This window comes from Cladosporium halotolerans, assembly GCF_011745625.1.
Source record: "Cladosporium halotolerans strain TM138-S3 chromosome Unknown Sca35, whole genome shotgun sequence".
Taxonomy (NCBI): domain Eukaryota; kingdom Fungi; phylum Ascomycota; class Dothideomycetes; order Cladosporiales; family Cladosporiaceae; genus Cladosporium; species Cladosporium halotolerans.
This window is the reverse complement of record NW_027191486.1, coordinates 48,080-75,789: the sequence shown is the minus strand read 5'-3', so window position 1 is coordinate 75,789 and position 27,710 is coordinate 48,080. Positions and strand designations below refer to the sequence as shown.

Sequence of the window (27,710 nt, the reverse complement as noted above, 5' to 3'; positions counted from 1 at the left end):
ACGGGTTTTTACGCAGTAATGGTTTTAAAGAGATACAGATAAATGTGGTGGGTGGCTTGTTGGACGCTAGAGCAGCCGGGTCATATACCCACTTTACGGGAACGTTGTTCACTTCCCCTTCCAGATTACCCTTTTCATCAAACGTCTTGCCCCATAGAGTCAGACTGTTCTTTTTTGTCTTTCACTGACTACGACACGCCTGGGCAACCCGGCCCGGCTCCCGTCGCGCCAGCTTCGCGTGCCTTCCTTGTCTATTTCGCGTCCTTCCTTCCTCTTCTGTTGCACTGCGCGGATCCGTTTGTTGCCTTGACCTTGACCCAAACGTCCGCCCTTTCTGTCGAGAACTTCCACGCTCTTCGACGAGGACTTCTGCACTCTCTGAGAACTGCCACACTCTCTACGAGGACTGCCACACTCTCGGACCAGACATATCACACTCTGGGACGAGGACTTCCTGATCAAACAAGACCACTCGACCACGCTCGAGATTTCTTTTTCCTTTTTTTTCGACGCTCTCGTGAAGCAGCGCTAATAACGAGATCAGGCCAAGACCTCAGGCAAGATGGCCAGCGAGGCTGCTTCGGAGACCTCCAAGGGGAGACCGAAGCTGAAGTCGCGTGCCCAGTCCGCGAACGGAGTCCAAGGATCGCCGACTCCAGGCAACAACATCAAGACTGCGGAAGCGAACGTCCCGGGGGTCCAGCCTGACGTTGAAGACGTCGAGGAGCTCCCGTTCACTTCCTATCCCCGTTTCAAGGACGACTTTCCGAACGCTTTCAACGGTGCAATCGATGCCTCCAAGGATCAGATCAGCGGAATGCCTGTCGAAATTCTGGATCACATCCTCTCTTACCTGAGCCTCGACCACGATGCAGAGCGCGGCGTCAAAGTGAAAGAGGGCAACTATAAGCCCTACTCCCCGGCGTTGCTGTCCATGGCCGCCATGTCCCACCTCTTCTACCGCGCTACCGAGGGATTCTCTCGCCATTTCCTTCACAAGAATCAGGAGGTTCTGGGTGTTGGACACCTCTTCGGGAACACTTCAGACTGGCAGACCCCGAGGATTGAGCCTCGCCGCTCTGCCAGAATTGCGGCACGGCCGAAATCTGGGCCCAAGTACGTCTTCCGCCAGGAGCTGCTGAGCAAGCTTCAGACCAGTTGCGGTTTTTGTTTGAGGCGTGACTCTTCCACCACTCGGAGTATGCGCGCATCATTCGCCAACACGGTCCTCTGCTGCGAGCAGTGCGAATCCGACGTCAACGGCCCCTGCGTGGTTTGTTTCCCGAGTGTCCCTCACCCCAACCGACAATGCTTTACTGATGTTTCAACGCGCAGACTCTGACCGATGCCCTGAAGACGTACGATCTGCGTGACTACATGCTCCTCAAGTCACGCAAGCCCGGCCCCAGAGCCATTTTTACCGACTTGCCGACCATTCCTTACGCCTCCGAATACAGATTCGTCGGATTTCCGGTCTTAAAGGCTATGACCGTTTTCACGTTCCGTCTCAGGGACGTGAGAAGGATCGCTGAAATTATTCATGGAGATGCCGAAGAGCATATGCGGCAGAAGAACTTCGAGAAGGCGACCCGTCGTTACAAGGCGCGCTGCAAGCGCATCAAGGAGGTCAAACTTCGCTTCCGCGAAAGTGAGTTGAAGCAGGCGACGGGAGAATGCGCGCAGCGCCATGAGAGAGGTAAGAATCAAGACCAGTGACATGTTGACTTTTAGCTGACCCCAGACAGCGATCAAGAAGATGCTCGAGCAAGATTCCGACCATGAAGATTATGACCTTGATTGTGACAGTCCTTTCGCCTACTTCACACTCGAGGAACTTTGTGGGCGCTGCGGTGATGTTTTGGGTGCTGTCAGCGACAACGACTGCTACGATTGCTTCGAAGCCTGGAGTGATCGCCGCTGGGACCAATTTTACGACCGCCGGTGAACGATAGCCATTGTCTGGGCTTGATGAAGTTTGTTTCATAAGGAACTAGCGCTGCTAAGGCGTTCTGGCCGGGTTTGATGGGAAGTTCTTCAACAACGAGCACTGCTCAGTCGTTCTGCCTGGAGTTGAGTTTGGTCTCCAATTTCTGAGCGCTGCGTAGTCACTCTATTCGGACTTGGTTGCGGCTATCATCACCAAAGCGCTACGAAGGCTTTCTGTCCAGAGTTGATTACGGTTTCCAACCGTTGAATGCTGCGAAGGCGTTCAGTCCGGGCTTGATTGGGCGATTGTTGCGAAGCTTTTCTATCCGGGTTTGATTGTTTGTTTTCATGGCGCCACGAAGGCTTTCTGTCGGGAGTTGATTAGGGTTTCCGGCCGTTGAACGCTGCGAGGCCGTTCAGTCCGGGCTTGGTCTGGCGATTGTTGCGAAGGTGTTCTATCCGGGTTTGATTGGTTGATTTCATGGTCTGTGCGAACATGTTCTGTCTGGTCTTGATGGAAAGCTCCACAAACTGAGCGCTGCGAAGGCGTTCTGTATAAGCTCGGTTGGGATTCTCAGAAAGTCGTCGGTGGGACAGTCGGCTTCCTAGGATTACTTGGGTTTTCAATAACGAGCGATGCAAAGTCGCCATGTCTGCAAACAAAGAAAGTCTTGCGAAAGTGTTCAGTGCGGTAGCCGCGTAGCTTACAAGTAATGTACAATCAGAATCCCCGTCCGGGATGTCTCCCATTTTTACCCAAACGCCGCGCTATGCCCTTTCTGCGCACCCAATGTTCATGCCTTCTTCATCGCCTCGGAGCGAACGCGCTGTCCGAAACAGGCTTCCACTTCGCCTTGCCCTCCAGCAACGCTTTCGCCTGCTCCCTCATCGATTTCCTCCTATCCTCATTGATCACCGTGTCGCCTGTCGGCGCCGCCTTCTCTTGCATCTGCCTGCTGGCTTCCTCAACACCCTCCATCCGCCCCTTGGCAAACGCCGCCATGTCCTCCAACGGTTCCGGCCACACGAACGGCCGCTCCAGCTCGACCGTCATGCGCTTGATGCTGGGGGGGCGGTGCCAGCGCTTGTACTGAGGTCTCGGGTATTCCTTGCCATTGAGCAGGTACGGCTTGCCTTGTCGGATGCGCTGCAATTTAACGTATGACCGCACGGAGTTCACCCGCACATCGTAGGCGTGGAACAGGTAGTCGCGGAGGTCGAGTTTGCTGAACCAGAGAGGCACCGTGAAGCTGGCGAGGTTCGGGGGCGCTGTGGGTGTGCGATGGAGCGTGACGTGGAAGTTGGGCCTTTTGGGAGAGTATTGGTCAGTATTTCTTGCTCGGATGCGATTTAACGTTCCTCGTATGGGGATGCGTACAGGTAAATCTCCTTCATGCCCACCTTGAAGGGCGCAAGCGCGGTCGCTGCTGCTGATGTGGCTGCCATCGTGGCTGCGCGGCAGACAATGTGTTTTGTGGTTGATCTGGTGGTATTGATTGCTGCCCTCCGTCGGCTCTGATCCTACTGCTTGCCCAGATGTTCTTCGAGGTCGGCTTCCCCATGCCCGCCGCGGCCCTGCGGCGAAGGCCTTGGCACTCCCGTGACGGTCCGAGCACTCGCGAGAGAAGTCTTCCTCTCTAAATTCAACTTCGCGACTTCATCTTTACATGCATGACCTTTGTCTTCACAAGCATGCATGCGCGCACGCATCGATGGCTGGGCAAAAGGTTCTGAAGCATGTTTCCTGTCCGGAAGGCTTCAGATCTCCCCAATGAGGCGAATGCGAGGTTTTGTAGACCAACCGGTCTCTTGGCATGACACGACCTACGACTCTGCATGACCCGGGTGCGACCGAGACGGTGAGTCTCGCTGGTCTTCTCTCGATCTGAAAGGTACGTTCCACGGGATCCCTACCTACACGCCCTGGCTTCACACGATGAAGTCTATCACATCTGTTCCGGTGACTTCAATGAGCCACGAACAAAACATGCATCACCATCTGATCTACTTCGCCACATTCACACTCATTGCATACATGTCAATGAATGGAAGCAGCTCGCTGACAAGTGTGCAGGTCATTCTTTTGAGAGAGCACAATACCTTCATCCCGGAACCGCCTTCAACAGTGTGGTTCTGCTAACCTGGCGTCTTGCTCGCCGCCTGTTACACTGAACACAACATACTGGCCTTGCCGCTACTCACAATCGGTACGTTCGCTATCTTTCTCCAGCCCTGTTCTTGTGATGAGTGTATTAAATTTTCAGTTCTGCTACTGAAGCATTATGTGGAAAACCCCTACCAAAGCTTACCTATGTCTGATCTTGACAATCTTGCTTGACAAATTGTTTCAATACTTGTTCTGAATTCCATGCTGACAAGAAAAAAGATCACAGGTACCAGGCTCTCCATTTTCGAAAATCCGCACTGCCCATCAGCGTACGTCACCCTCGTTTCCTTCCCCTACGCTTGAGGATGACACCCAGTCTATCCATTCCACGAACCCGTATGGGTGGCCTAATCTGCCGAGTTCCCCTCCCTTATACCGTACCGTCGGCGTTTGCGCTTGACGGGATGATCGGTTGTGGAGTTACAATTAAAGCGGTGTGCTCGTCACACCGTGTAATGGAGCTTCAGAGCACGGCGCCATGCTGTTCGTTTTGGATGGTATGGCAAAGTGCCGGCGGATGGGCGTGCGTTAAAACGGCTTTACTGAAAACGCAAGCCTGTTCTGTTCCTTTGCTATTCGGAAGCCATCAAGGAACTTTACTGACAGACATTAAAGATCTAGGATGCATGCACATCTCGAATGTCAAAGCAGTACCTCCGGCATTTTCAAGCCCGGGCGCTCGTCGGAAAACCAACCAATTAGTAGTTCCCAAGTCCAGTGCCTCGTAATGGCATCTCGGAGAACATGTCGTGCTACCCGTTCCTGATAGACATCAATCTCAATTCCTCACCAGGAAATTCTTCTATGACAAAGATTCGCAGCTTCTACCACCATTTCAAGATCCCACGCGTTCGCCCAACTTCGATGTATCCACCAACCAGCATTCGCTACTCTACCACCCGTGCTACCCTGCCGCTGCCGGCCACGAGTTCCGCCTAGCCACGGGGTTGGGAACCGCTACGGGCCATCGGTCGACCTCGTCGCCGCCGGCTTCCGCCCCGTCACCGACCCAACCCCTACTCGGCCCACCCTGGCCAGAAAAATTCCGCGAAAAAGCCCAACACCTCTTCCGAGCCCTCTCTCAAACCTCCTAGCCTCCTTGTACCTTGCCGTCGCCTCCCTTCCCATCAATCAGAGACCCTTGCCGGGGTAGCTCAATCGGTAGAGCGTGTGGCTCTTACGGAGCATTCTCTTACAGGGCTCTGCCTTCCACGTGATGCCTTCAAGAGATCAACCTCAAGGTCGTGGGTTCGAGCCCCACCTTCGGCTATTCCTATTCAAAGCTTCAAGAGACCTTTCTTTTTTATTTTTGTTGTTTGGAAAGGTCATTCTGGAGGTCTTGCCATCTGCTTGGCTCGTGCTCTTTTGGTCTCCGTATATTCACTCGTATAGCATTTAATATCATGCCTTGGAAATTACATTCTAGAGTCGTGCCATACCACGCTTAATCCTCTTCTTGACTCATACTCTTTTGGTCTCCATATATTCGCTCGTGTAACATTCAATATCATGCCTTAGAAGTTACATTCCAGAGTCGTGCTATACCACGCTCAATCCTCTTCATTTCTTCAACTCGACATACTCGGTCCGGGTCACCAGGAGATCGCCTAGAGGGTATCTTAATGTCTGGACGCTGAACCGGTGGTAACATTTGCTTGCACTAAATATAGTTGATTCACTGGCATATCATGTGATCCACTGAGGGCTCGAGATTGCTGTTCTGGCTGTCCGCGGCCGGCGTGGTGGTGGGTTCTGGAACAAGAAGCGACGAGCATTTCATCGTTGAGACGGCTTGCAAATTCACGTCGTAGCATGTCGCAGGATAACTTGGGAATCCGCGGTTCGGCAGTCCGACGATGGCATTACAAAAAAGATTGACATACAGGGAATGCAGTACTGGTCATGAGACGCCGACCGTTCATAAGATGCAGCTGCAATGTCACAAAAGAGGTGGACGCCAGGGTTGGTAGGGTTAGGGTTGGGGTAGGTCCAAACAACCATCACATCACAGCTCCAAGAAGCTCGAGGTCCTTCAAGTTACAGCCAGTGCGGCTTTGTTTCCGATACTGCACCGAGGTTCTGGATGCTTGGTGTCTTACGTCCCCAGTAATGGATGCCGTCTAAACGGCCTCCAACGCTCAACGTTCGGCGCACTGGTATATAACAACGCTCATGACCTGACGATCGCCGGACTTCCAGCACTCAATGATACGTCGATGATACCCACCCCGTTGTGAGCGCCCGCGTTCGGAGGGAAGCGGTCTCAGATCATGCTTGGTATGACACGAGGTGTTCGAGATGCCATGGGACCCGCCGGACGATCAGGCGAGTCAGTCCCGCCATCTGCAAACCGCACGCTGAGCTGCGATGAGATGCACTCGCAGCGACTGGCACCGTGGGTGTGGGGACGCGCACACAAGGTTAGAGCCAGCACCGGCGGCGCCTCTGGCTCTGGGACGTGATCGTCGCCTGCGGTCAGGCAGACAGGCTCAGCAGCAGGCAGAGGCGGCGCTGCAGCAGGGCAGCGGGCAGCGAGCGGGCGCCCATCCGCCGCGCAGAGCGAGCTAGCGCTGCCAAGGCCCGACACCCGACGACACCTGCGTTGTAACTTCAGCACATCGCAACAGCGCAACTCAGCAACAAGGCTGGCGCGCGCCCGTTAGCTGCAACAACCGCACGATGGATCAAGTTTAGGCGACGAGGCGTTATTATTCCCTACAGCCTGCCGCGCACAGACGTTGCGCAACGGTGGTCCCTCCACAAGGCCGTGGACGCTGCGTCGGACAATCCGGCCTTCGGCTCCTCCTTCACCTGCATGCCCATCTCTTCGATCTCCGTAGTGCCCTCGGCCGATCCAGCACACGAGCGGCTAGAGCTTCCCGCCTCCCCCTCCGGATTGGTTCCCTGATCGAATAAAAGGCAATGCAAATGAATTGGACTCGCTACGCCAAAAGCCACGGCGACCCGCGTCGCCGCAGTGGGCTTCTGCTATTTGAATGACACCTCGCCGCCCCAGGTGAATCCTTCAGGCACGCAATCTGTTTGTGTGCCGTCGAATTCGGCCAGGAGTCAGTGCTTTCTTCCCGAAGACGGCTGACAACAGCCTTCTGGGCCTGTTTTCTGACGCCAGGAGAAAACGACGTTTAGCCTCATCCGCCGCCCCCCTCCTCAGCGGGGCCGCCCTGGGGATTCCTTCAAGGATACCGGGGTTGTGCGATCGTCCGAAAAAGCCATCGAGGTCGGTGGTCGGCGCTTGTCACTCCGTCCGTGGTGTGTCTTAGTGTTGACGGCGCAGGTCACTGAGACTTCGCACAGCGGTTGGGATGATCATTTATACCGTACGCTGGCCTGCCGGAGACTGCTGAGTCGATGCAGACCTCGGGTCATACATCAGACCTTTCAGGTGACGGGTGATTTTACGTTGCGTCGCAGAGGGCGACGTCGACATGCGAAACCATCATGCGTCTGATAACCTTAAGTGAAGAGCAGTCAGCTCCGCGGGTCAGACGCTAAACCATCAAGCTTTATCCATTGCAAGCAGGAACCACGCCGATCTACTGGCAGGGGCGGCGGACTGAGGATCCGTCTGGCGCTTAGCATGACGGCTGAGGCGCACCTCTGCCTCTGCGGGCGCCTGCCACCAGCGAGGCAAGCGATACGCGTCCCCGAACTGACATGCATGAATACGGTTGTCTTTTGTCGCGCCCCGTTCTTGTCCTTCATGTCGAGGTAAGGATCTAGCTCGCCTAGCGTCGGTGCGCATCATGCATGCCATTCTGGATCCCGCAATCGCGGGCAGGGTCTTCGAGACTCATCATTGAGGTTTGGAGGCCTCGAGTAAGTGACCCCCCGTAGACCGTGCAACACACGGGACCTTCTGTGACTGAGATGATTATGGGGAAAAAACAAGGTTCGTAGATCCTCTGCGGACCGTTGCCTACTGTGTGTTCGAGGAAACGTGCCTACTCGACCGCGGGCTCGGGGCGGTATGTAAGGTCAGAATTCCGGAGCCGTCGTGTTTCGGAGATCGCGCTCTGCAACCGCCTCTTCGCTGTAACACCAACCTTCTACCTCCCCACGCTCGCTCTCGTGCACTCGTCTCTTACGTAGAGCTGGAAGTCACTCTTTACCCACATGACAATACAGCGCTTTGTGTATCGCTAATCTGGCGCTATAATCCTTTCCAATTCGCATTGTGCGCACACAATGCTGAGGCTCTATCTGGTCTAGGCAGGGCGACCAACGAACGGGTGTAGCGCACTCTCAAACACGTCAGCGAGGGCACTCTCCTCTACTGAATGATAGACGACTTCCCTGAATACTGTCGTTCCCAACTAGGTCAACGACCTTATCGACATCTAGCTTCGAGCATTGCATTGGACAGGACCAAAGTCCGCCGAAAGCTGTAAAGGCACGCATCGACTGCCTGGCGCGAAGCAATGATTGACGGATCCTCACTGCTCACATTCGCTCACCAACCTCTCCCCAACGGAAATTGCGACTTACGATACACGACGCTGAGACGCAAATCGGCGTACCTGTGGGATTCAGCCCGAGGAGCAGGATCGGGCTATCCTTCTCCGCCCATGTCAAGCCCTCCATCTCCAAAACGACGAACATCGGACTTGACCCTACCTTCAACCCTCAGCCAGCAAATCGTGCCTGCTGCAACGGCTCCGACATCTGTATCAACTCCTGCACATTCCCTCGAACAAACCACGACGTCTATCACATCTCTTGGGATTACGCAGGCCGGTCACCCTGCTTATCATCTCCCAGCATCTTTTGTGACTGGATCTGGAGCTGTACCTCTCACGTCTGCGGCAGGGCAATACTATTCTGCGGCGTACGCACCTCCTGCGTTGACCGCTGCACAAACGACCCCTCAGGCGAGTAGGAAAGCAAAGACTCACGTGGCATCGGCCTGCGTCAACTGCAAGCGGGCACACTTGAGTTGCGATGTGCAAAGACCATGTGCACGGTGCATTTCTTCAGGGAAGCAAGTAAGTACCCTAGCTCACTGCATCAAAGAACTCCCTGACCTCGCTAGGATACTTGCTACGATGTCGCACACAAGAAGCGAGGCCGACCTAGACTACGAGACGAAGGCCAATTCGGACTGGAGAGGACCATGTCGTCAACAAAGACAAGCAGTACGGCTACAGCACCGATGACAACACCAACACGGCCCATAGCTGCCACTCGCTCCCGGCGAGCAGAGTCTTTCAGATCCATTCAGTCGATGACCAGCGAAGAGTCACCTAGCTACGGACCGCCGTCAACGCCCAGTTTCCTCCCAAGGCCACCACCTCCCTTCCAGACCCCGTTGACATATCAGCCGCCACTGCATCTTACTACATCGCCCCAAGCCGAACCGGAAGTACCGACAGCGCTGCTGGATTTGGACTTTGTGATCATACGTGCCAACACGTCATTTCGACAAGTCATGGCCGACAATCGCGACTTGACCAACCACCGATTACACGAGATCGCAGCCCCGGCGGATTCTGAGAGCTTCATGTCTATTCGAACCCGCTTACGAGGCGAGCGTGAAGTCCGGGAGCCCTCATATCTACCACCCATTGTCTCGAGCGGCGAAGATCCACTTGGAGGAATCGCTGATGCAGAGGTGGAAAGGCTCACACAAGGATTTTCGGATCACACATATATGTGGGTACAGCTGCAGCCGGGCCCAAGAGGATCGCAGACGTTCCCGGCGAGGGTACGTCTGGCAAAAGCCGCGACGTATTTCGTAGTGGTCTCGCTACCAAGTTTCCGACCGGTTGAACCGCCTCCGCCGCATCCGCCCATCGGCCATGGAGCATCGCCGTATACCTTCGGACCACCTTTAACACCCAGAGAGGAGCCTGCAAGGGAACAGCCCCGGCATGCCATGGCACCGTCTGCACCACCCTTACTCATGAAACCATTCGACACTGCACACGCACCACCTCATCATCTCCACCGCGGCCAGCCTCCCCTAACGAGGACCTACCCTCCACCAACCCTACACACGCCTTCAATATACTGGCAGCCCCACTCGACCTACATGCAACCCTCCCAACACACCCTCGCGCCACCCCTCGAACCCCGACCTGTCCACACAAACCCGACCATCAAGCCCCCACCATACGTCGCCCCCTCCCTGCCTACACCGCTCCCGGCCTCAGGCCGCGACATCCAGCTCCCGCCCATAACCGCTTCGCCAGCCCTGACTCACTCCGCGGGCCCCGCGAGCATGCACCCAATTCAGGCGTCGCCCGTCACCCTCTCGGCCGGAGGCGCTCAGCGGACGTCGGAGAGCGAGGAGGACAGCGAGAGTCAGCGGCAGCAGTCGCCAAGGAAGCGCAGGAGGATGGGGATTGATGAGGTGCTGCAGAAGTGAGCAACGGCGTTACTTGCTGTGCAACGCACGGGATGTGGGTTGTGTGTAGAAATAGCAAATCGGAGGAACAAATGAAGGAAGCAAGAGACAGTACGGGAGCGGGGATGCGGCGTTTCTACCGGACTGGATAAAAAAGAGAGAGACGTGCTGTTTTCTGCGCGGGTCCAGAAGCGCTTTGGCGCGTTTGTTTTGGAGGGCCAGAGGAGGAAGTAATGGGCACGACGTGAAATTTTCTATTGGATTTTGTTGAGAAACAGGATATGACACCTCACGATCACGGAGCACGAACGGCAGAGTTTACTTTCTAGCGAGCGGAACCAGAATTCTTACGGTTTGCCTTGCCTTGCCATGCCTTACCTGACTTTTTACATAGACCATACACGTATCACTATTTACCTTACCAAAATCGCTCGAGCAAGCCGACCGAGATTTCCTCTTCCGCAGGGGAGGGTGATTTCCAGACTCAAACGCAAGATAGGAAGACGAGGAACGATTGCGTGTCGTGGCGTAGTTGAATGCAAGCGAGTCAAGCAGATAAGCAAGTCACATTACATCAAACACCCGAGCGAGTCGGAGCTTTTCTCTACCGTCTCTATCTATCGGAAACCCCCCATCCTTCCTTCCATTCCTTTGCAGTATGAAACACCCGATGAACGCCAACGCTATGCTTACATGAGATATAGACACGGGACCGACGCGCGGTCGACCACTACCTAAGCAGCCTGCGACTCCGCTGAGGCAGCGGGCGCGGGCTCGTCCGTCCCTTGCGACGACGCGGTGTCAGTCGCGTCCTCCGACACAGACAGCTTGGCCATCTCGTCGCTGGGCGCCTGCGCTGCGGCGGGCGCGGGCTCTTTCCTGGCGTCGGGGAATAGCTCCGCCATCAGGCCGGGCAGGAACTTCTCCGTTCTGGTCCAGGTCTCGGACCAGAGTTGTTGCTGCTGCTCGGTGCGCGATTCTTTGTCCGCTGTGGCGGGCGGCTGGACGAGGTAGTCTGCGCTGGCCATGACGAGCAGGACGTTCTTGAGGGACTCCGGCATGGCCTCCACGAGCATGCTGCTCTGGCCGCTGTTCAGGAGGCGGTCCATGGTGCCCAGGATGCGCGTCCAGAGGTCGAGCATGCCGTCCCACTCGCTGAGCAGGGTGAGGTAATGCAGGAAGGTTTTGCAGAGCAGCTGGACGGCCTGCAGGCGCGTCTCCGTCATGCCGTGCGGGTCGGTCTGGTAGACCTCAGGCTTCAGCAGCTGGTTGATCAGCGGGAAGAGCACCTCGCCGAAGATCTTGGTCCACTCCGTGTGGTCTGGAGAGGCGAGGTCGGGGGCCTGCAGGCAGCGCTGGAGGGAGGTGAAGGCATGGTAGCGGACCTCGCGGCACGGGTTGACGCACTGCGTGGCAAGACAGCGGAATATCGGCGACCAGTATGCCTTCCAGGCCTCGTGGGTCTCGAGGTGGGACTGCTCGATGAGCGCAGGCACGCGGCCTGCGAGCTGCGTCACTATGCCGATGGCCTTGGTCGCACGTGGCACCGCGTCAGGCTTCTTGGTGAGTTTCTTCTCCGGCGGCGGCTGCTGGCCTCTGCGGACGGGCTGCTCGCGCTGCTGTTGCTCGAACTTGGCGCCGGCGCTACCAGCCGTGGCGAAAGCGTTGAGCAGAGAAACCGCCGGCTCGTAGTTGTCTGCAGTAATCGCCGGCAGCTGGCCAGTGGCGACGGACTCTGCAATGTCGAACGCCAGATCCGCCGCTTCGGGGTGCGGCTGCAGGATATGGAGCACAGCCCAAAAGTCCGGGCTGGAGGCCAGCTCGTTCCTCAGCTCCGGAGGGCCGCTGATACAGCCGTGAATGCCCTTGAGGATGGGCTGAGCGCACTGCTTCAGCAGCTCGGGGCGGAAGGAGGAGATGGCGTGCAGAACGACAGGGACGCGAATGTAGCCGTGGTCGTTGCTTGCGCGCAGCAGGCTCAGCAGGTAGAAGACCGCGCGGCTAAGAGCCACGGGGTGCAGATGTTCCGCGTCGCGGATAGCTACCTGTAAAGCCTCCGCCGCGTCAGCGCCAAGGGTTGCGATGGTTTCCTCGTCGCGCAACGCCAGAATCGTCGCCAGCTCCAGAACGTAGACGAGAGATGGGTCGTAGACGGGCGCATCAGCAGCGGCCTTGGCGGCAGAGCCTCGGACGGGTTGCGGGGATGGCACTTCTGGCTTGACCGTAATGACTCTCGGAGATTCATTCTCCGGCAGAGACCCAAGCAACGCCAGCGTGAGAGACTTCAGCGAGTCTACCGGGAGTTCGCTGACGTTGCCCAAGATCTCTTCGAACCGGCAGTCTGTGATGCAGTCTACCGTCAAGAGTGTGGACTCGATTTCTTGGTCGTTCGGCTCAGGAGGCTCGTCGTTCATCACGCTGCTAACATAGCTGGTAAATGCGCTGAAGAGGCCGACGTCTCCGGCTTTGTCGTTGCGCTCGATTACTTGGGCAGGTGATTGCAGGGGTATGGGTGGGAGGTCCAGATCTCTTGAAATGCTTGTAAAGCTTGTCGGGATGAGAGAGTTGACGAACAAATTGATGATAATGCGAACAATCTGAGCAACATCGTTAGCAACATGAACACCCTGCGCATATCGATCAATGCGAAACTCACGTGCGTCCAACCATCTCGAATCGCCTTCTCGTTCCCATTGATGATCCTGAACAGCACCACCGTGGCGAGCTGCGCCTTCTGATCTCGGCCAAAGTCCACAGCGAACTTCGATACCATGATGCTCTTACCGCCCGCTTGCACCTCAGTGTTGAGGCTGGTGTCGCTTGGAGTTTCTGTAGCCAGAGTGCTGATTTTGCTCAAAGACTCAATGATCGTGTCCAAGCACTCGCTGATGCCGTAGCGAGCGGCGATCTGCGCGCACTGGTTGTAGCCAGCGATAACGCGCTGGAAGACGGCGTCTTCGGTCGCTGACACGAAGACGTAGTTCAACGTCGCGACAATCGGCTTCCACGTGGCTGCGAACATTTCTGCGTCGTAGATGTTGGTGTCGCAGATGGCAAGGTCCTCTGCCGTTTGTGTCTTGATCAAAAGCTCCTTCCAGGCGTGTTCGAAAGCGTGCTTGTTGTCGTGCTCCTCGGGCAGGACGATCTCTCGTGCTTTGATCGCGTTGTAGATGTCCTCCAGGTACTGGTCGTCGAAGTTGCTGCCGCCGTTCACACCGCGCAAGTTCCTCGCAAAATCCTGCAGCTTCATCCGATTCGCCGTCTTGACGTTGGGGTTGTATTGATCGGTGTTCAACATGATGATCGCGTAAGTCAGAACAAAGATGGCGTCCTTATCCGCAATCCCTTCAGGCTTCGCGGAGTTGAAGTACTGCTCGCTGAAGACGGTGACGATGCGTTCAATCAAGGCTGACTCTCCAGGCAAACGGAATGTGTTCAGGATCTGTCGCAAGGCCTCGTCGACGCGCTGATCGGTAAAGTCGAACTGCTCCATGTATGCATTCAAGATGCCCTCGTTGGATTTCTTCGATATGAATTCACCGAGCACCTTCTTGTCAATTCTGGTGGTTCCCCCGAGGAACTTGGTAACACTGCGTGCATCGTTCGGATCCTCAATGATTCCCTGGCTAGCAAGATAAGCGATCCCGCCCTTAGCGCTCTCGTTGAACTTGGAAGCACCCTTGATGATGACCTTCTTCCGCCGTCTCTGATCTTGCAGCAGCTCAACGCTGGGAAGTCCAGCGGTAACCGGCGCATCGTCCAATCGCTCCGCCACAAATTGCACGTAGCCCAGCAAGCTGTCCAAACATAAAGGCGGCACGTTTGTCGTACTCCATGTCGCTGAGTCCGGGAAAGCATTGCGGGCCAGCAGTCCCACCATGTCGACGCAGAGATCGCTGCGATCGATCTCGCAGTCGTAGTTGACGAAAAGCTCGACCATGAAGCTAGGTATTCGGACCAGAGCACCAACTGACTCGACCATGGCTTCTCTTGCGTCGGGTTTGCGGGAGCCGCCCTCCATACCAAGCTTCTGTCGGTCCTTGACGGGCACTGGTGTGGAGCGACCACTCGACGTGCCTGGACTGGGGACAGGCTTGACGAGAGCTGGGGCCTGAGGAACACCCTGGTAAAGCGACGGATCAATGTTAGGCTCTTCAGGAATTGGAACCCGAGGATGTAAGCATGCAACGAGGTAAGAAAGGAACAGTTCCTGCTGGAGCCTCAGGACGCTTCGACAAGTCGCCAACAGTGTGCCAGCAACACGCAAAGATTCGTGCAAGATAGCGATGTTCTCAGACCGTACCAGCTGGAAGAGGTTTCGGCACATTGTGTCCTTCGCAAGGCTTGCCAGGCTCGGGTGGTTCGCGATACTGGGTCCAGCTACTTCCAGAGCGACATTAACGATCCGTAGTGCCATCACCCTCAATGTATCCGTCCTGGCGCGGTCATGCGGATCCAGCAGATCGGCCAGCACCCGAAACAGCTCCGCAATCGAAGGCAGTCCGTAAGGTCTGACATTCTTATCCTCCTCTTCAGGCGCTTTCGAAAGATCCAATTGGCTACCATTCACGTCCATGCTCGTCCGCGCGCTCGCACTGCCGTCCGCCGAAGGCACCTCTAGGCTTCCCGTCCGCAATTGCGCCATGCTGTCCACCCCAGCCTTGCCATTGGGATTCGAATCGATCTTCGCCTTGTCCATATCCGCTTGTAGAACAGTATCTTGCAGTGCGCCAGGCTCTTCCCCAAACTCAACTTCCAGCTGCTTCAACCGCCCAAAGATCGTCTGGCACATCGTGACCATGCTAATTTCCGCGCTCCGCCTCAAGACCTCGCTCATCCGCAGATGGCAGCAAATGCTCAGCGCGCACTCCACGATCTCGCACACGCTTTGGTCCCCCAGCACCTCGCCCGACGGCCCGCAGATCATGTCCTCCATCAGCTTCAGTATCCGCAGGAACACCACCTCGTCCGAGGGCGAGTTGTCCCCCTCGAACCTGCAGTGCGTCACCGTCGACGCGAGCAGCTGCATCCCGTAGCCAAAGTGGGGGTTCGCCGGGCTGACCACGCCGTACGCGAGCATCTTGGTAATGGCGATCAGCGCCAGGCTCGTGATCGGCGCCGTCGTGCTGCTGCTGCGGATGACCTGGAGGAAAGGCTGCAGCAGGCTCGGGGTGTCGAACTCGCGGATATCCTTGCAGCTCTTCAGATCCACTCGCAGCTTCGCAAATGCGCTCATGAGCGGGTTGTCCTGCATGCTCTGACCTTTGCGGCCGCGCAGGCCCCATCTTGAGGTAAGGGCCGAGTCGCTGTCGTCGGTAACGTCGATGGTGGAGGTGCTACGGTCTGTCCGGCGGGCGTCCGAGGGCGTGAGGCGCGGCGAGGGCGCCGAGGAGCCCAGAATGGAGGAAATGGAACTGTGAGCCCAGCGGGCGTGCTTGCGCATCGCCGAGGTGACGGTGATGCATTCTGTGACCACGAGCGACACCGGGTCGATTGCGACGGTGATGTTACCGGCGCGGCGAGGGGAGAGGGGGTCCATGTCGGCCATGGTGGTTGGTGATGTCGTGGGAGCGCAGAGAGAGGCCGACGCTGGGTATATGTAGGTGTACGGGGGAGTTTCGAGGTTGGATCAACAGTAACGGCCTGCTCTGGCCGCGCGACAATCAATCGTTAAAAAGCAAACGAGACAGTAGAGCGCATCCTCAATTCCCCGAGGAATATCGCAACAGTGGCGTGAATTACCGTTAGGCAACGTCTTGTGTCTATGATGGCGCAAGTTGGCCTGTTGCCCATGCCCGCAAGCTGGCGAAGGCAGTCCCCGACATCGAACGTCTGCCGTCAGCCGACGATGGACGAACGAAGTAAAGTCCTCGGTCAACACTGCATGAGGGTCCGATTTCTACATATAAGATTTCGTTCAATCGACTAGTACGTCGATAACATTAAGAAGTCAAAAGATATCAGAGAAAGGGTTTTTCACCAGTGAGGCACATGTATATATTGGTTGCCTTTCGCGTCTATACAACCTACTCAGCAGCCACCATCACCACCCAGCTTCTCCCAGCTCGAAAAACGAAGAGGTAAAGCGCCTCATTGTTCGCGCCTCTGCTATGCAATACACTTGTACACCGCAAAGATCCAGTCCGTCCCAGATGTAGAGGTAAAGGGATTGCGCCGTCGTACGCCGTCCAAAATCCGAAAGCTCACACGATGAAACATGCTCCTTACTCGCTGCCCCCCTGCTTGCCCTTCTCGCCCTTCGACGGAGACTCAGCCTTGCTGCTGTCGTCACTCTCCTTTTTGCTGCTTTCCGTCTTCTTGCTGGAGCGCGAAGGAGTCAGCGAAGTCCTTGCCCCTTGAAACACAACCGAAGGTCAACAACGTCCGCCCCGCAACAAAAGCAACACCGCGCAAACTCGTGAGAAATTGATGCTCTCGGGACTTACACATCGCTTGACTTTTCGTCTGCCTCGCCGGCTTGCTTCGCTTCGGAGCTTTTCTGCATGTTCTTGACTTCCTCCTTGTCCTTTGCCCACTGGCTTGCGCCGTCGTCGAAGTCGTTCTGGATCTTCTCCATCCGCTCCTGCTTCGCCTTCTCCTCGGCCTCGCGTTGCTTGCGCTCGTTCTCCATTTCTTCCATGTGCCGAATGTCGTCGACAGAGGGTTCGTACAAGTGCCAGATGGTGTAGTGGGGTAGACCGACGACGGAGAATTTCATGCGCTTGGCCATCTGTAGAAATCGTCAGCAGAGAGTCCATAGCCTCAACTTTCAGGTTGTGTTGCCTACCTTTCCGAAGCCCTCAGTTTCAGCATGCTTCTCGAAGCTGAATGCAGGGAAGTGCACGCCGCTCCTGAACACCTTTGCCTTCGCCAGAATACTAACACCTCCAACACCGTCGATCTCCATCTCCATGTCAGGGTCGCCGTAAGGGTCGCGGAGGTAGGCAAGGTGAGGACGCCATGTAGCGTACTCTGCGTAGCCCTCGACAATGACAGCATCCTCGTCCAGAGTATCGGCTAGAGCTAGAGCGGTTTCGGACTCCTGCCAGCTGTTCAAGTCGTACGGCTGCTCACCACCAAGCCAGTCGGGAAGAGGGCGCCAGACATCTGCATGCAGGTTAGTCATAGTCGCATTCATAGACCACAGTTTCGGAACGTACTCGGTACGATAACATCCTTGTTGTGCCTCATCAAGTCCTCCAAAATGGTAAATGGCGCGGTCTCCACGTCCACGTCTCTCCAGTATACCCAGCTGTGCGTCGGCCTCAGCGCCGCACTCAGCAGCCAGTTGCGCGCCTGCGCCATGCTCTTTCTGCGGCTCGCCTGGGCAGCGAAGCCGTGTCTGCTCTCGACATCCTGGTTCACCTTCTGTCCAAAGTCCTTCTCCAACACACTGATCTCGCCGAATGTTCCCTTGATGTCCGGGTTCACCTGCAGGTCTGCGAGCAAGTCGGAGAGCAGCGTGAGGGTGTTGTCCTTGCTGTCGCCAACGAGGAAGGCGAGATCGATAAGCTGGTGCGGGTATGTGAGGTTGCGCAGGTGGGAGAAGAACATTGGCAAATGCGGTGCGGCATCGCGCAGCGGCGCGCACAGGAGAATGCGCTCCTCGCGTTCCCAGCCGCGGCTTGTACCACCTACGTTGCTGAGGTCGTAGTAGCGGACCGTCTCGAGTTGGAAGGCCTCGTCAGACCCAAAGAGACCGAGGGAGAGCGCTGGGAAGATCGCCGCCGGTCGTATTGAAGGGATGAAAATCATGAGAATGAAAAGCAGGGCGGCGATGGCGCCACTCAGGCGTATGAACAGGCCTCGTCGGCGTTGGAAGGCATTTCTCGATCGCGGTTGATATCTGGCTCCTGTCAGCAACCCTCCTGAGCGCGGCGGAGCCTGCAGCAAGCCGATGGCATTGTTTGCTGGATTCGCGCGAGGCCGCATCACGAGACTTACTTGTCGTACTTGTCCGTTGGTATGCTGAAGTTCCTCCCCGAAGAACAATGGCCATTGGCGCCCGCACCGTAGCCATGTCGGTTCATCTTCTCGCGGTGCGCCGAGGAGGCATATGATGGCAGCATATGTCCTAGAGCTGAGCCCAAAGGCTTTTCGCTGTCCTCTCACACACACCGCCCACACTTGGAAGCCAGGAGGTTGATAGGCGTTTGCAACAATGCCGCGTAGGGCGAGGGGAGGGCGAGGAACGTGGCTTTCTCCTAGCCGTGGGGAGTCGCGTGCGGGTGGAAAGGAATAGCGAGCGGCGAGGCGGAGGTGGGTGGTGATGTGGTCTAGCGGGCAAGAGGTGGAGAGAGAGAGGGTTGTATGCGGGCAGTCGAGTCAAGTCGCCTGTTCGCGATGTCAGCAGAGGGCAGGCCACATGTCGTGCACGCCAAACCGTGACGCCGGGGCACGCTTGGTGAGAGGAGGTGGAGACGAACTTAACTGACGCGGCCAGGGCTGAACTTTGGACGAGCACTCTCGGCAGCGCGTTGCAGCAAGTTCCAACAATTTTCCTTGTATTTTCCGCTGTATATGTCCTCGCTTCTATTGATACAGGAGAATGTTGTCGGGTTCAAACGAAGAGGTGCTATCGTGTTCGCGGCTAAGCGAAAGGTGTCACCAAACTTGATGCGGGCGACGATAGTAGCCATCCCTGTGTTTCAGGTCAGAAACAAATCAACCGTTCTCGAAAGGGCTGAGGCCGGCTGATGTACTACACAAAATTGCGATGGAGCATTGGACTTCACAAACGATGCGCTTGTAGATATCTGTCTACGCTAATACAGGGGATGAGCTACACCACCTCCGATGGCGGCTCAGGACTGGAGACACAAACAACAGCATTGTCAAACCCTCGCTTTTGGCTACACAGTGTTCTGTTCACTTTTGAGACAACTCGGAATAAATAAATCTCGGGGAGGGCGATCTCTCATAAGCCACGCCTCAGCTGCCGCAGCAAGCTGATGCGCCACTGCCGAGTAGCGTGCAGCGAAATGTACGAGTGAGGATACGTACTTTGTCGGTGCCATATTTAGATCGTCTCACGCGCTGGATTTGCATAATCGTCATTTTAACATCTCGTGATAGTATACAGCAGCCCTGTTGCGCGAGGGTCACACAAAGGTGCCCTTTTCCGTCGTGACAGGTCTCAATCCCTTGCATGTCTGCGGCTCTGAAATTCTACGCCGAGCAGTCTCAAGCCTCCAATCGCAAAGCTTGAGCATCGGACAGGCATGTGCCCCATGCACACTTTAGCCAAAGCCTTCTCAGGACCGTACTCGTACCGTCAAAGTCATCTCCGATACGCCACTCACACCTCCAGAATTGCCCAGGTGTGGTCATCGACCGTGGTATAGATCATGCCCAGACCCTGCAGCTCATCACCAGCCTTGAGCACGTCGTTGACATCCAAGTTGATTCTGGTGGCGATATCCTGCATGTGCAGACCCTCGTTGGTCTGCGGTGTGGTCTTGATGCACGCAAACACCTTCCTCGCCGCAGGACTCATGTGGCTAGGCATCGATCGGTCTCCGTATCCACCATCCTGCTGTGCACCCATACCGTTCGCAGCACCGTTCATGCCACCCTTGCCTTGCTGCAGCGACTCCGGTGCACCGCGTGTGAAGTGCAGATGCACCACAGTGGCCTCCAGCAAGTGGTACTGGATCTCGTTGTGGTCCTGAATCGGCCTAATCACGTTGGCGCCGACGTGGCGCTTGTTGCCAAACGCCTTCAGCCTGCCGTACACCCGCGCGTATCCCTGCTCCGCGACCTTCGTCTTACTCTCTCCCTCATCATTCATAGCGTCCGTATCCACCCAGACTTTCACCTCTATTATACCAGTTCCGTCGTCGAGCTTGTATGTGACGTTGGTTGTCTGCTGGCTGATGTTGCGGACTTGTCCGACGAATGTGACCTGCGTTGCCTCTGCGTCGTCGATCATGAAATGCTCGGCGTCGGGATTGGGGTGGTAGGCGTCGAGGAGCTGCTTGATGGTGACGGGGCGGAGGGTGTCTTTGCCGTATGATTTCTTGCCACTGGGGCTGTCGCCTTGGCTCCCGGGCATGAAACCGCCGCCGTTCATGCCGCCAGACTGCCCATAGGAAGTCGTGCTGTACTGATTGTTGTAATCTGCAAGCGGTCAGTGTCAATTCGTCTGCAACAATGTTGTATGACATACCCATGGCGATAATGAGCGTGCGCAATTAGCTCTAGGAAACCAAGCGCTTGTAGAGAGCAGCGATTTCCTCGGTCAGTCGCTGGTGATGGTACTCTTCTTTCGTGCGGATGTCTATATGTCGTAGGCAGCCGATGGTCTGGTTAGTGAAATCGCGGGGCAGGACGCGTCTCGTAAGTCGCGCGCCGACACGTGCAAATTAGGCTTTCGGTGCAAGCCCCTCGCTATACCTTCCCAGCTCAAAAAAAGTCTCGAACGAATGCGATGTGAAGATCCAAGTCGATGGTCCTATTGTTACATTACACTTGTCAGAACTCGCCGAAAATGGGCAGAGCAGCGTCGCCGGCGCTGTCGGAGAACGAGGTGGATATCTCGAAGAGTCTCTTCCAGGACGACGCCTTTGGAAGCGACGCCGAGGACTGGGAGCAAGAGGCTGCACCAAACAGCAGGCCGAAGAACAAGAAGAGGAAGACGGAGGATGTAGTGGACGCTTTCGAGGATGAGAATGATGAGGATGAGGCGTTTATTGCCGCGACACAAGTCAAAGCCAACCGCATGAACGAGAACAAAGTGGCGAAGAAGGCCGGCGCATTCCAGAGCATGGGCTTGAACGCCGTCCTTCTCAAGGCGATCACACGAAAAGGCTTCAGCGTGCCTACACCGATTCAGCGGAAAACGGTTCCTCTGATCTTGGACGGCCAGGATGTTGTCGGCATGGCGAGAACTGGATCTGGAAAGACTGCTGCCTTCGTTATCCCCATGATCGAGAAATTGAAGTCGCATTCTGCAAAGGTGGGCGCTCGCGGTATCATCTTGTCTCCGTCAAGAGAGTTGGCTCTGCAGACACTCAAGGTCGTGAAAGAGATGAGTAGAGGCACAGACCTCAGGTGTATCCTGTTGGTTGGTGGTGACAGTTTGGAAGAGCAATTCAGCAGCATGGCGTCGAACCCGGACATCATCATCGCTACTCCCGGACGTTTTGAGCACTTGAAGGTCGAGATGGGGCTTGAGCTGTCCAGCGTCAAATATGTGGTCTTCGACGAAGCCGACCGTCTTTTCGAAATGGGTTTCGCCGCGCAATTGACTGAAATCATGCACTCTCTCCCGACAACTCGTCAAACATTACTGTTCTCCGCCACGTTGCCAAAATCTCTCGTTGAGTTTGCCCGTGCGGGTCTGCAAGACCCCAAACTAGTCCGATTGGACGCAGAAAGCAAGATTGCCCCTGGCCTTCAGAGTGCCTTCTTCACAGTCAAACTTGCAGAGAAAGAAGCATCACTGTTGTACATCTTGGAGGAAGTGATCAAGATGCCTACTGGAGAAACCGAAGCCGCCAAGCAGGCGAAGAAGACCACTGACAATAAGAAACGCAAGCGCGACGGCCCTTCAGCAAAGCAGACACCTACGCCACACTCTACGGTCATCTTCGCTTCGACAAAACACCACGTCGAATATCTGGCCGCCTTCCTGAAGAACGTCGGCTACGCAACCTCTTTTGTCTACGGTGCCCTTGATCAGACGGCTCGCAAGATGCAGACGCAAGAATTCAGAACAGGCATGACGAACATTCTGGTCGTCACGGACGTCGCAGCCCGTGGTCTCGACATTCCTGTGCTTGCCAACGTCATCAACTATGATTTCCCGCCGCAACCGAAGGTATTCGTCCACAGGGTCGGAAGAACTGCCCGTGCCGGTGAGTCTGGTTGGGCTTACAGCTTGATCGGCCAGCACGACATGCCGTATCTCGTCGACTTGCAGCTCTTCCTTGGCCGTAAGCTTCTTCAAGGTCGCGCTCAGCCAGAGGATGGCATGTTCAAGGATGCAATCGTAGTAGGCACGCTGGTCCGTGACAAGCTCGAGCGGTACATGGAAGAGACTGCGAAGACCATTGAACACGACAGCGATCTTGCGCTCATGAGAGATGTTGCGGCAAAGGGTGAGAAACAGTATCTGCGCACAAGGAACCCAGCGTCAGCCGAAAGCGTGAAGAGGGCAAAGAACCTTGCGCTTACAGCAACCGAGGCATCCAAGGGCTCCAATCTATTGTTCGAGGAGGATGAAGGTGCAGCCGAAGAACAAGCGCGCCTAGCGATGCTTGCTCGCGTCAGCAGTTTCAAGCCTCAAGAGACTGTCTTTGAAGTCGGCAAGCGTGGAGCCGCTGCAACCGAGATGTCGGAGGTGATGCAGAAGCGTCGTAACCAAGTCGCGGCGAGAGAGAAGATCAAAGAGCAGAAGGCAAAGGAGGCTGCTGCGGAAGAACTGGATGCTGCACCCGAGAAAATCGTTACGGCGAACGATGCGCAATCAGATGACGAGGGCTCGGACGACGAGCTGGTTCTCACTCGGCCCGGTGCTGATATGGAGGAAGCGTCTGACGGCGAGCTGGAGCTTACTTTCACACAGCCCGAGAGCATGCCTGGAGGCAAGAAAGCCAACAAATGGCAAGACTCGGAACATTTCATGTCATACAATCCTACAACCATCAATGTCGCGGAAGACCGTGGCTACGGCGTGCACTCTGGAGGTGTCAACTCTGGAAACTTCGTTAAAGACGCAGCTGGCGCAACTATGGACCTTGCAAACGACGAAGACAAGGCATTTGCCACGGCAAACAAGATCAACAGCATGCGTTGGGACAAGAAGAACAAGAAGTACGTCTCTCGCGCCAACGATGTGGATGGAAGCAAAGGACAGCGCTACATCACTGGCGAGAGCGGACAGAAGATCGCCGCTTCATTCCGATCCGGTCGCTTCGATGCATGGAAGAAGGCGAACAAGGTCAACCACCTTCCGCGTGTCGGTGAGATGGAGAAGGGCAATAACCACTTCGCTAACAACGGCGATGGCAAGAGATTCAAGCACAAGCAAGACAAGGCACCTAAGGAAGCAGACAAATACAGAGACGACTACCACGAGCGCAAGAAGAAGGTTCAAGCCGCTAAGGAGCAGAGGCGTGGTAGGTTCGCGGAGGGCAAGGGTAAGTCGGAGATCAAAAGCGTGGACGATGTGCGGAAGGGTAGGAGAGATCTGCAGAAGAGAAAAGAGAAGAACGCCAGGCCTAGCCGGAAGAAGTAAACGGGAGCAGGCAAGCTCACATAATTCATTACATTTCATGGACGTCTTGTTCATGGCTATCGTCTTCAACTCGATGATCTATCCTTCCCATTTGTTGAGAGGAAGAGCACACACGCTGCGATGATTGCTGTCGCTACTACTGTAAACACCTGTGTGACGTCCTTGTCAGCATTACACTCGTACGTGGAGACTGCTGTTGAAGAATGACTTACAATCTGTGTGCCTGTACCACTCTGTACAAGCGCCTGCCGTCTAGAATACCTGGCTACTGTCTTGACATAATTGTTGAGTCCTGCGGCCAAGCAGGCTATAGCAAGCACCCAGAAGACTAGTCCGAAAGGTAGCGCAATCCGTTTCTCAAGCGAGGAGGCTTCTTGCTTGAGATGGAAGGAGATGAGGATTGCGACTGCGACTATCGCCATGTACGTAGCGAGGCGGAGCCATGAGAGAAAAGCTGGATGTTACGTTAGCTCACTGCGCTAAACTGAGAGTCATTCATAATTTGACGTACTTCGCTCTGCTGCGCAGTGATCGCGGGCATCGGAATCGTTATTGTCAAACAACAGAGGGCCGAAAAGTGGGCGCTCGGTGAAGACGTGTCTGGCGTAGGTATTGCGTCTGAGCGGTGGTGAGTATCCCGCTTTTAATCTCCTGGACGAAACCCAATGTATCATTAGATACGAGCACTTACTGATGAACGAGCACCGGCTTGGCTGCGAGAGGGCTGTATACTGGGTGATAGGGCTCGTTTAGGAAGGCGAGGTCGGAGGCCGAGGCTACGCGGGAGTTCATATTTCTAATACTACCTGGGGCGCCTTGCTCATGTGGATGCACCTTATTACATGACAGGCCTGGTTGCGTGTTCAATGTGCTCTGCTTTCAGGCTTGCTTCTGTTCGTGGATAGGATGAGGTGGTTGTCGTGGTGGGCAAGCCAACGTTGGTCCCAAGGCTTTTGATTGGCGAGTCTCGCAGCTGGGGCCCGCCCCCCTTTGCTCCCGCAACCTTGCGGCTCACCTTCATCATACCTCACAACGCCTTTGATGGCCGTGAGACCTGTGAACAACATACATTTCTGACACAGGGTCACTTTGCCAGTGTTCAGCACAGCACATCTTCCGACATTCACGTCTTCAGACAAAGGGCAGAATGAAGCAGGACACCGTGATCCGTCGCAAAAGTAATGAGGTCATCGTTCAGGATTTCCCATGCACAGGAAGTGTGAGTATCACCTTTAGAATCAAGATGTAGTGATTATTAATGCACATGTTGGGTCGTTGTTTCTACGGAGATGGCTCCGCCTCCGTGGTCCAAGGGATAAGTCTCGGCTGGTTCGGCACGAAGACTGCCGTCGACGTTGTGCTAGATGCCAATCGTAGATGTCATATCGCGACATTTCGATGGCAATCCTTGCGCTTGCAAGTCGACTATTGGTACGTCAACGGCAGGCCAGAATCGCCTCGAGCGCGAGCCGCGGAAATGTATGCATATCACAGTGGTAGTTGTACCCTTTTCTCTTCCTTCGATCTTTGAGTCTGTCACGCCCCATTCGCAGTTGGTCTCATTGTCGTCAAATATCGACCGTGAACCCTGCCGATGTCTACCAACCTCAAGGATCGGAGAACAGAGCGGGTGGCCGAAGGAGACACCCAGGCTCAGCGCGAAGCGGGGAGCGACGAAACGAGTGGCGAGGCCCAGAAAGGCGAAGAGAGCCAAAATGGATCTGATCAGGAGAAGCAAGGCGGCGGGCCTCCAGCATCGTAGGTGATGGCAGCATTTTGAGTCCGACCGTGCCGTACTTATTCTCCACAGCGTCGGGTTCTGGGACCACAGGCTCCATCACGTACGAAAAGAAGCCTTCACGAAATGGACTATCACGACCGGGTTTCTAATGGCTTTCATCCTTGGCTGTCTCTCACTCTACTGGGGCGTTTTTACACACATCGAAGAAAACCTTTCGACCCTGATTGTCTACGTCGTGGATTTCGACGCGCAGGCTGCTCCTTTCAACACATCTGGTATCCAGCCGGTTGTTGGACCACAGATTGTTCAGCTTGCTCAGCAGCTGGTTGCAAGCCCTACGCCAAACCTTGGGTATAGAAGCCTGCCACCATCAGATTTCAATTACGATCCTCTCCTCGTACGCCAGGCTGTATACGATTGGGATGCATGGGTTGCGATAATTGTCAACCCAAATGCCACTTCGATGCTTTACTCTGCGGTGCAAAATGGCAACGCAAGCTACGATCCCATGGGAGCCTGCCAGTTGGTATACCTACAAGCGCGCGATGAGACAAATTGGAGCAATTACCTCTTCCCTCACATATCGCAGCTGTTGACCCAGGCAACATCTACGGTTGGTCAGGTGTGGGCAAGGCAGACACTACAAGATGCCACGTCAAATCAGACACTGCTCCAAAGCATGTCACAAGCCCCACAGGCGGTCAGTCCAGCCATAGGTTTCAGCATGTACAACTTGCGCCCTTTCTATCCCTACGTGGCAACCCCGGCTGTATCGATCGGTCTGATCTATCTGATCATCGTTTCGTTCTTCTCGTTTTCATTTTACTTGCCTATTCACTTCAAGGTACGTGCACAGAGAGCCATGAAGCCAAAATGCGAGGCTGACATCTTTCAAGTATCTCAAGCCGGAGGGCCACCCGCCTCTTAAATTTTGGCAACTTGTACTCTGGAGGTGGTGCGCCACTATTTCCGCCTATTTTATGCTATCGCTTGCATACTCGTTGATCTCCCTCGCGTTTCAGATCAACTTCTACGGTGGAGTCCCACATACAGGCGACCCGACACAGGTGACACCAATTGTCGACGGTTACAAAAACGCAAATGCTTACGGCCACGGTGCATTCCCGGTTTACTGGATGCTCAACTTCTTCGGTATGACTCGATCGATGCTTGCCGAACTCGTGGCGTACTAACTTGTGGTTTCTCAGGCATGATCGCGCTCGGCCTTGCTTGTGAGAATGTCGCGATGATAATTGGACAGCCATGGTATCAACAGAAACATGACATGCCATCACTACAGAGACTGATCGCATTACAGGACTGGATTATGGCTAATCTTCTGGGTCATCACGAACGTCTCGACATCTTTCTACGATGTTGGACTTGGTAAGTACCATTGGTATTCGTTTTCATCTTCCCATTGCTGACTCCTTTATAGAGCCAGGTTTCTTCCAATGGGGCTATGCGTGGCCTTTGCATTACGTCGTCGAAGGAAGCCGACAGATTCTGTTCGATCTTCACTCGCGTATTGGACTAGACTTCGGCGTCTTGATTGCCTGGGGAGCGGTCAATACTGCTCTCTTCCCATTTGCGTGCTACTTCATGAGGTGGAAGAGCAAGCACCATGTCCATGAATATTACAAGTAGACTGATAAAGATGCAATAGAATAGTTTTTGGCGCAGATTATTGCTCGCCTGAGAAGCTACATTCTTATTGACTGCTGGCAAGTGACCTTGCGCGCGCCATCTGCGACTACAGTGAAGAAGGAGCGATTGATGTTCGTGTATGCCAGCGCCATGCTGAGCATAACCACGATGCCGAAGAAGCCCGCGAAGACTTGCTTCGCGAAGTCGCCGCCGAAGGAGACTTTGCTGATGATGATGCCCGTGATTGACAATAGAAGCATAAGAAGCATTACGATATAGCCATTTAGTCGGTGGAAGATGAAGAGCTTGTAGCGGATGTTCGGGATGAATTGCAGCGTGGCGAGGAGTCCTGCTGGGATCACTACGATGATGTGCATAGTCAGGCAGAACTTGTACAAGGAGCAGTGGGATTTATAAGCCCAAGCCTCCCCAGGAGTATTGTCGTTAGCCTAGGAGCTCCCTACGCTGAATTTCTGGACTTCGGCCAGGCAAAATGCGAAGAGGTAGCCTAGGCAGATGAAGGCCGGGATTGCGTTGTAGCTTTCCATGAAGCCAACTGGGTTGTTAATTTGCGAAGGGAGCGGATAATTACGTTTGAGTTATCGTTGTGCTTGTGGATCGCCAT

At 55.2% G+C, this 27,710-nt stretch overlaps 9 protein-coding genes across 9 annotated transcripts; 3 read left to right on the top strand and 6 right to left on the bottom strand.

The window, feature by feature from the left end:
* Positions 1-2,595: 2,595 nt before the first annotated feature.
* On the bottom strand, positions 2,596-3,449 carry WHR41_07574 (mitochondrial 54S ribosomal protein uL23m). Its single transcript, XM_069376178.1, has 2 exons — positions 3,305-3,449; positions 2,596-3,233 (listed from the first exon to the last, which is right to left on the bottom strand). The coding sequence occupies exons 1-2, from the start codon at positions 3,370-3,372 to the stop codon at positions 2,732-2,734; spliced, it is 570 nt and encodes a 189-aa protein (XP_069226557.1). The 5' UTR covers positions 3,373-3,449; the 3' UTR covers positions 2,596-2,731.
* A 4,806-nt stretch (positions 3,450-8,255) lies between these two features.
* Positions 8,256-10,478, top strand: WHR41_07573 (uncharacterized protein; the record flags this gene model as incomplete). Its single annotated transcript, XM_069376177.1, has 2 exons — positions 8,256-9,096; positions 9,144-10,478. Exons 1-2 carry the CDS (start codon positions 8,533-8,535, stop codon positions 10,476-10,478), a joined length of 1,899 nt encoding a protein of 632 aa, XP_069226550.1. The 5' UTR covers positions 8,256-8,532.
* Positions 10,479-11,004: 526 nt separating this feature from the next.
* On the bottom strand, positions 11,005-16,230 carry WHR41_07572 (uncharacterized protein). The gene is made up of 2 exons (XM_069376176.1): positions 13,114-16,230; positions 11,005-13,054 (listed from the first exon to the last, which is right to left on the bottom strand). The coding sequence occupies exons 1-2, from the start codon at positions 16,003-16,005 to the stop codon at positions 11,192-11,194; spliced, it is 4,755 nt and encodes a 1,584-aa protein (XP_069226551.1). The 5' UTR covers positions 16,006-16,230; the 3' UTR covers positions 11,005-11,191.
* A 199-nt stretch (positions 16,231-16,429) lies between these two features.
* WHR41_07571 (uncharacterized protein) lies at positions 16,430-18,846 on the bottom strand. The gene is made up of 5 exons (XM_069376175.1): positions 18,402-18,846; positions 17,618-18,303; positions 17,245-17,564; positions 16,904-17,187; positions 16,430-16,778 (listed from the first exon to the last, which is right to left on the bottom strand). Exons 1-5 carry the CDS (start codon positions 18,524-18,526, stop codon positions 16,682-16,684), a joined length of 1,512 nt encoding a protein of 503 aa, XP_069226552.1. The 5' UTR covers positions 18,527-18,846; the 3' UTR covers positions 16,430-16,681.
* Positions 18,847-19,755: 909 nt separating this feature from the next.
* Positions 19,756-20,629, bottom strand: WHR41_07570 (uncharacterized protein; the record flags this gene model as incomplete). Its single annotated transcript, XM_069376174.1, has 2 exons — positions 19,756-20,576; positions 20,626-20,629. The coding sequence occupies 2 exons, from the start codon at positions 20,627-20,629 to the stop codon at positions 19,756-19,758; spliced, it is 825 nt and encodes a 274-aa protein (XP_069226553.1).
* A 317-nt stretch (positions 20,630-20,946) lies between these two features.
* Positions 20,947-23,697, top strand: WHR41_07569 (uncharacterized protein; the record flags this gene model as incomplete). The annotated part of the gene is made up of 1 exon (XM_069376173.1): positions 20,947-23,697. One exon carries the CDS (start codon positions 20,947-20,949, stop codon positions 23,695-23,697), a length of 2,751 nt encoding a protein of 916 aa, XP_069226522.1.
* Positions 23,682-24,580, bottom strand: WHR41_07568 (uncharacterized protein). Its single transcript, XM_069376172.1, has 4 exons — positions 24,389-24,580; positions 24,209-24,315; positions 23,910-24,151; positions 23,682-23,846 (listed from the first exon to the last, which is right to left on the bottom strand). The coding sequence occupies exons 1-4, from the start codon at positions 24,487-24,489 to the stop codon at positions 23,763-23,765; spliced, it is 534 nt and encodes a 177-aa protein (XP_069226521.1). The 5' UTR covers positions 24,490-24,580; the 3' UTR covers positions 23,682-23,762.
* Positions 24,581-24,754: 174 nt separating this feature from the next.
* On the top strand, positions 24,755-27,238 carry WHR41_07567 (uncharacterized protein). The gene is made up of 6 exons (XM_069376171.1): positions 24,755-25,455; positions 25,508-26,282; positions 26,335-26,590; positions 26,647-26,704; positions 26,757-26,824; positions 26,877-27,238. The coding sequence occupies exons 1-6, from the start codon at positions 25,292-25,294 to the stop codon at positions 27,083-27,085; spliced, it is 1,530 nt and encodes a 509-aa protein (XP_069226533.1). The 5' UTR covers positions 24,755-25,291; the 3' UTR covers positions 27,086-27,238.
* Positions 27,142-27,462, bottom strand: WHR41_07566 (uncharacterized protein; the record flags this gene model as incomplete). Its single annotated transcript, XM_069376170.1, has 1 exon — positions 27,142-27,462. The coding sequence occupies one exon, from the start codon at positions 27,460-27,462 to the stop codon at positions 27,142-27,144; it is 321 nt and encodes a 106-aa protein (XP_069226520.1).
* Positions 27,463-27,710: the final 248 nt, after the last annotated feature.

Excerpts from the sequence above, each read along its gene's own strand:
- WHR41_07571 (XM_069376175.1), bottom strand. The coding sequence starts at position 18,526 with ATGCTGCCATCATATGCCTCCTCGGCGCACCGCGAGAAGATGAACCGA. Across the intron at positions 18,304-18,401 it reads CCAACGGACAAGTACGACAA|ATATCAACCGCGATCGAGAA; the intron begins GTAAGTCTCGTG and ends GACAGGAGCCAG. Across the intron at positions 16,779-16,903 it reads GACGAAAAGTCAAGCGATGT|CAAGAAGACGGAAAGCAGCA; the intron begins GTAAGTCCCGAG and ends TTCGCGCTCCAG.
- WHR41_07574 (XM_069376178.1), bottom strand. The coding sequence starts at position 3,372 with ATGGCAGCCACATCAGCAGCAGCGACCGCGCTTGCGCCCTTCAAGGTG. Across the intron at positions 3,234-3,304 it reads GGCATGAAGGAGATTTACCT|GCCCAACTTCCACGTCACGC; the intron begins GTACGCATCCCC and ends CTCTCCCAAAAG.
- WHR41_07567 (XM_069376171.1), top strand. The coding sequence starts at position 25,292 with ATGTCTACCAACCTCAAGGATCGGAGAACAGAGCGGGTGGCCGAAGGA. Across the intron at positions 25,456-25,507 it reads GGCGGCGGGCCTCCAGCATC|CGTCGGGTTCTGGGACCACA; the intron begins GTAGGTGATGGC and ends TATTCTCCACAG. Across the intron at positions 26,591-26,646 it reads CTGGATGCTCAACTTCTTCG|GCATGATCGCGCTCGGCCTT; the intron begins GTATGACTCGAT and ends GTGGTTTCTCAG.
- WHR41_07568 (XM_069376172.1), bottom strand. The coding sequence starts at position 24,489 with ATGAACTCCCGCGTAGCCTCGGCCTCCGACCTCGCCTTCCTAAACGAG. Across the intron at positions 24,316-24,388 it reads AAGCCGGTGCTCGTTCATCA|ACGCAATACCTACGCCAGAC; the intron begins GTAAGTGCTCGT and ends ACCACCGCTCAG. Across the intron at positions 23,847-23,909 it reads GTGGTACAGGCACACAGATT|GTGTTTACAGTAGTAGCGAC; the intron begins GTAAGTCATTCT and ends GACGTCACACAG.
- WHR41_07572 (XM_069376176.1), bottom strand. The coding sequence starts at position 16,005 with ATGGCCGACATGGACCCCCTCTCCCCTCGCCGCGCCGGTAACATCACC. Across the intron at positions 13,055-13,113 it reads TTCGAGATGGTTGGACGCAC|ATTGTTCGCATTATCATCAA; the intron begins GTGAGTTTCGCA and ends GATGTTGCTCAG.